The 6,499-nt window shown below is 39.8% G+C and overlaps 2 protein-coding genes across 2 annotated transcripts in view; one reads left to right on the top strand and one right to left on the bottom strand.

Annotated features, from left to right (window-relative positions):
• The window catches only part of LOC121921999 (zinc finger protein RFP-like), an 8,686-nt gene extending 6,578 nt beyond the window's left edge, over positions 1-2,108 (bottom strand). Inside the window, exon 1 of the mRNA XM_042450847.1 lies at positions 1,632-2,108. Coding sequence (XP_042306781.1) covers positions 1,632-2,057 — 426 coding nt within the window. The 5' untranslated portion in view covers positions 2,058-2,108. The remainder of the gene's footprint in view (positions 1-1,631) is intronic.
• Positions 1-6,499, top strand: part of LOC121921934 (zinc finger protein RFP-like) — an 86,839-nt gene that overhangs the window by 33,338 nt on the left and 47,002 nt on the right. The gene's annotated exons all lie outside the window — the stretch shown is intronic.

Here is a 6,499-nt window from a genome sequence, read left to right as displayed (position 1 = left end):
CTGTTCTGTTTCAAATGCTAAGCGTGCTTGTGAGTGGGACATGTAGTTTGCCGGCACAAGAGGCTGCCTGTTCTGTTTCAAATGCTAAGCGTGCTTGTGAGTGGGACATGTAGTTTGCCGGCACAAGAGGCTGCCTGTTCTGTTTCAAATGCTAAGCGTGCTTGTGAGTGGGACATGATACTATTTACAGTCGCGTGGGGGGCGCGAAATGTTTTCTTCTTCCTAGGGGGGGCATGACAGAAAATAATTGAGAAGCACTGGGCTATGGGGTGGGCGGTAGACCAACAGAATCCCCAGACTGTCCTTGGCCTTCAGGGTCAGGTAAACACACTCGATGTGTCTCAGTTTCGGAACTGGATGCCTGGTCAAGGTAATTTGGCTTTTATGGACTATAGCCACGCCTCCCCTTCGCCCATTTTCCCTAACCTGCTCCTTTACCGTATACCCAGCTGGGAGGGCTTTAGCCCAGGTCACACTGCTATCCTCCCCCAGCCAGGTTTCCAATAATAATAATAATAATAATAATAATAATAATAATAATAATAATAATAATAATAATTGATATTATTTATATTTCCCACCTCTCCCTATGGATCAAGACGGGATTACATCAATAAAAATACAGTACCATAAAAAATACAATCAATAAAATAATAAACATTGCTATTAAATTGATAAAATACTAAATGATCATCCAAAATTCATACACTCATATTCAGAAGTGGAGTCTTTTCTTAATCTCTCTTATAAAAGATCAGGTGGATAGGCCCACCAGAAGAGGTCTGTCTTAAGTGCCTTCTTAAAGGCATCTAAGGTGGTAATAAGACAGATCTCCTCCAGTAGGCTGTTCCATAATCTGGGGGCCACGGCATAAACGGTCTATGGGGAGTTGTTATTAACCTGGTCTTTAGATACTCTAATAACTTCTTCCCAGTAGTTCTGAGAGTGTGGGGCAGATTGTGTAGGAAGAGAGGTTCCCTCAAGTAACTCGGGCCCAAGCCATATAGGGCTTTAAACGTAATAACTAACACTTTGTACTGTGCCCAGATTTCACAAAATCCGCAAAATTTCAAAAATAGTTATGGTATTTCTTGTGGTCATGTTAACATTAATGTAAGGAAGTTTAAGGTGATATGTCTGCTTACATCTACAGGTTGAGTCTCCCATGTCCAAAATGGTTGAGACCAAGAGGGTTTGGGATTTTGGAATGCTTGCACATACATAAGAAGATATCTTGGAAGTGGAACCAAAACCTAAACATGAAATTCATGTATGTTTCATATATAACTTATTCACATAGGAGTTTATCACATAGGAGGCAAAGCACCCAAATCCTGTGGATAAATAGGATTTATATCCTGTGAATACCCTGCATGAGCAGAATTGTTTTCAAACACTTTGCCTTTGGCATTAACCCAACATTAACCCGTGCAGAAAGCCGCAAAGTCACACACTTTTAACTTCGGGATTTTGCTGAAATTAAAAAGTGGTGTGATTTTGCGGTATTCTGCATGGGTTAATGTCAATTTTTGAATATTTTCAAGCCATGGATGCTTGAATCTGTAGATAAGAAATCCATGGATACGGAGGTCCTTCACCACTGAGGGATCACTGTAATTTTGAAGAGTTACCTTGTACTCTTGGGCAGCCTCCTCTGCAGGAACCACCTCGTGATTTCGGTGCTCCTTGGACCTGTCGCAGACCACACAGATGGGGGTCTCATCATCTTTACAAAAGAGTTTCAGGGGCTCCTGGTGTTCCCCACAGATTCGCCCCTCTCCACCTGCCCCGCCGGGTGCTTGAAGCCTGAGTTTCTTGGTGATTTCTACAAAGTTAGCCAAAGGCCGGTTGGGAATGACATTCCTTGGCTGTACACTCATTCTGCATTGAGGGCAGGAGGCCTCTTCCACCGACTCCCCCCAGCATTGGGTCAGGCAGCCTCGGCAGAAATTGTGTCCACAGGCAATGGTCACTGGATCCCTGAAATAATCCAGGCAGATGGAGCAAGTGGCTTCCTCGCACAGATCCTGGACAGCACCCCCTGCCACAGCAGCCATGACTTCCTCAGGCAGAAAAACAGAGCCAGTTAGTTTCACTTTCCAGGCAAAGGCTGGCTGTTCCCTTTCCAGGAAATGACTCAGAGGAGTGCAGCTGCCAACAAAATTGCTAGCTAGCTACTGACAAAGATGGCATCATATCAGCAAGAAGGGAGGATCATTTGTAGAGGAATAAATATTCAAACTAAACCAGTACAAAAGCTGCATATCAGCAGTGTCGTATCTGGCAATCTTATCCAATTTGTACATGGACATGGTTTCCACTGTTTTGTTTCATTTTGCAAGTTACGTGCTTTTATTTGTTTGTTTGTTTTTAAAAATGTTTATTGATAGTTTTTAAAAATAAATAAAAGATTTATAAATAATAATAATAATAATAATAATAATAATAATAATAGATTTATTTATATTCCACTTTTTCTTCATGGAATCAAAACGGATTACAAAAGAAAGGTATCAAATAAAAAATATATAGTCTCCCCACCAATTGTAGCATAACATACATAACAACAGTAAAATTATACAAAAAGCAGAAATACATAATAAAGAAAGCAACAAACATAATCCAAAGTACATAACATAGCACAATGCCTAACAAAGATACAAAATCCAAAATCTAAAATATTATGTAAATTAGGTAAATAAGCAAATTATTCAACATATAATACAAAACAAAATTCACAATCGTACAAAGATATTCCATTTGTTACTTCCTTTTCTACAACTCTTCGCTCTGTCTATATTTTCAAATTATCAAAATGACTATCACATCTTTAGAGATGTTTATGTTTCTTCTATGTTTTTTCTGAAAGTTAATTCTTTATGATTTCTGCTAAATATGTTTTCCTTTCTTCCTCTCTCATTATATGATATAATAGATACGTTTAATTTCTTTTCTATATATAGCAATTTTACTCTATGTAACCTGTATATCTGTTTCTATATCTATAGCTTTCTACATCTTTTCTAGATAATCTATATATTTTAGCATAACTATTTCACCATTGCATCTATGTTGACAACAGCTAAGTACTAAAGGTTACTGTGTTCTTACACGTTGTGTGTATTTAGACTGTAAATGATCTTTTACTGTTTTACTGCTCAGAAAGTTTCAATTTGATTTTATTGCATGTTGCCCTGAAACTTTTGAATATGGGGCAGGATAGAAATATTTTAATAAATAAATTTTAAACATTGAACAGCTTCCACGCAAGGCCCTCACCCTCAAATGATCCAGGTTGATCTAGGAACGTCACAAACTATGCAAGAAGCCCTTTCCCCTTCAGACATATCCATCCCACTTTTTCATACCTGTGTTTCCGTCCACAGGTATGAATGGTCAAATTTCCTTGTTTGTGTGTGCATTCCAGTTATAAATGCTACTGGATACAGTAGTTAATCCTTCATGTTACAAACTTTGATCAGTGGGATTATATATATATATATATATATATATATATATATATACACACACACACACTTTAAAATTTTTTTAATATGAAGCATTAGCCTTTACATGTTCTCATTTTCCAAATTTAAAATTTAGAGGCACTCTGTTGCTACAAAACGTGTCTAATAGAAGGAATACTGAAGGAAAGAGATTTTCAGAAGAACAATATTGCCATCTTGTGATGATTCGAAGTAGTGACTAGGATTTCCCCCCTCCTTAAAAGATAACTGAGAGCATTGGACTATGGCCTCATTCCCACTTACAGATAAATCGGTGTGTGATCTGAATCGATGGATCAATTTGACATTGTAAAGTCGAAGGCTTTCATGGCCGGCATCCATAGTTTTTTTGTGAATTTTTCGGGCTATGTGGCCATGTTCTAGTAGACTTTCTGGCGAAAGTCTACATAGCCCAAAAAACCCACAAAAAAACTATAATTTGACACTGGATCGTGTTTTACTTACCAAGAAAACCCCATAATAGGTTTGCCTTAGGGTCACCATAAGTCAGAAACGACTTGAAGACCCACAACAACAAAGAGCTAATAAAATCTTGAACTTTTACCACGATGACTAAACTGAGACATCTGTATTTTGGCGCTATCATGAGAAGGCATGACTCACTAGAAAAGATGATAATGCCTGGCAGTAGGAAAAAAGGAAGACCAGATTACAGATAGATTTGATCAATGCAGCCATGGCCCTGAGTCTGCAAGACCTAAAGCAGGGCTGTTGATAACAGGGTGACTTGGAGGGTTCTCATTCATGGGGTTTCTATATATCTCAAAGGGCATGCCTTTGCTTCTAACAAGGGGTGGGTGGGCTGGTTGACTGCCTTGTCTTTGTGTCAAGAAAGATGCAACCCTGTGACCCTCCATCATCACATCTCTTCCTTGAAAATGACTTTTGACACCCATGCCTCATGAAGAAGCTCTGGAATCTTGTGCAATAGATGTTGTGTCTTTTGTTTGGCCTAAGAAAGGCATCCCCACAATGTCTTTTTTTTTAAATTTGTTTCTGTTTTGCTCCATGGCCAACGCAGCTACCTCTCAAGAGAGAGAGAGAAAGAGAGAGATGGTTTACCAATGGAAATGTAGTTGTCAGTTTTGAAGTGCAGTTTATTTGATCTGGATCAGTTCCAGCATTTTCATCACTCTCAGGATCAGTTTATTTGTAAAGTTAATGGGTTTTCCTTGCCAATTGAAAAGTATTTTGCATTACAGTTAGGATAGCTGACAATATCTGTTGTCAACTATTCAAAAAGGCAGAATTTTAATGTGATAATAATGATAATGATTATGATTATGATAAGTTGCCACTTGGGAAATCTTTTCTATTCCAGCTACTGTGAGAATTGCTGTTAAACGTAGAACAAGGATCCACTGGTGACGACACATAACAACGTCCCTGTTAGTCAAAAAGATCCATTTGTATGTTCCTACAGCCCATTGGTCTCCTACACCACTGGTATATTTTTAAAAGATTTGTCATTATTTATTGTTTTATTTCATTACAAGCTGCCCTGAGATCTTTGGATCAAAGCAAGATATAAATATTTTAATAAATAGATAGAAATCCTGTATAGATACATGTCATTGTTGCCTTGGGCCCATACTTCTTGTCTCTGTTTTGTAGATGTTTGATGCTTAATGCTCACAGTTTCTTTGGTTGATCATTCCATGCAATGTTTTTGCAATGCACTGGTTACTCCTTACTATGTTGGTATAATAATTTATGTTTACACCTTATATCTTTTATGTTTTTAATGTACCTCTATGTTTTGTATGAAAGCACACCTTTTCATGGACTCTGTTTACTCTATTCCTTCTACCAGAATTCTGTTTTTACAACTATATTGTAATTAGATTGATTTATATATTTGACAGTCCAGGGCTTCCAAAGCATTTTGGTTTGGGTTGAGAGCTGGAGTTCAACAGGATCTTTAGGGTCCCCAATGACCTAACCCTGTTCTAAAACCTACACCGTGGTGGCCAGAAATAGCTCCCACGTGAGGGAGCCTTACATCCTATCTCTGATTCAAAAGCTAAGATTGTGTGCTACTTTTTGGTGTATAGTTATTTCGGATAGAGTTTCAGATGTCTAGAACCGTATTGCAAGGCCAAATGGGAAAGAAGACACAAGATCTTGATGTTCAGGGATTGTTGACATCACCATGGCTCAGTGCCATGGTGATATCAACAGTCTCAGTGAGGCTAATGCCACCATGGCAACCCATGATGCTCCTGGGTCTTTGTGACCTCACAGACCCCTCTCAGCTGAGAACTCAAGGGATGTTGACCCTCAAACAGACCATGCTGGATGCCAGGCAGAGGAGCCAAGTGGGCAGGTGGATAAAGACACTCCACGAAAGTGAAGCTGGCCATTTCTGGGACCGGAGGAGAAGGCAAGTTCACTCTTTTTGTGGACTTGCTAAGAGGGAGGCTTGTTTGCAGCCGGAGGCCAGTGGAGACCCAGAGCCTGAAGCCGGCTGATGTCGGCCGATGGACCTGATGGAAACTGGTGGATGTCGGGGGACAGAAACTGGTGGAGTCTGCATTCAGAAACTGGTGGATGTCATAAGGCAGAAGCTGGCGGAGGTTTGCGGACATAAGCCAGTGGAAGCCCTCCTTCAGAAGCCAGCTGATGGAAGCCAGTGGATATCTGTGGACTGAAGCTGGGGCATGTCTGTGGGTGGAAGTGTAGCCAAGGGTCCGTAGGGGAATTTTATTATGTTGTTATTAGTCCAAATATTACAAGAGGGGGCTGGCTACAAGAGCCCTCCGAGATCGTCTCCCTATGTGTATACTGAGTAGACCAGGGCCTCCCAATAACTGACGCTGAGACAGATTGCAATAACTAGATGTCTAATTTATTGAAATAGGGGAAAAACACATGCGTTGCGCATACACTCACACAAACACTCAGGACTCAGGAAAATTAGGGTTGGAAAATAGGAACAGATTTCAGGCGTTACTAAGGGTGATGCTTACCAG

The sequence above is a fragment of the Sceloporus undulatus genome, chromosome 2, assembly GCF_019175285.1.
Source record: "Sceloporus undulatus isolate JIND9_A2432 ecotype Alabama chromosome 2, SceUnd_v1.1, whole genome shotgun sequence".
Lineage (NCBI taxonomy): Eukaryota > Metazoa > Chordata > Lepidosauria > Squamata > Phrynosomatidae > Sceloporus > Sceloporus undulatus.
Note: the sequence above shows the minus strand (reverse complement) of the source record. Positions and strands in the feature narration are given on the sequence as shown.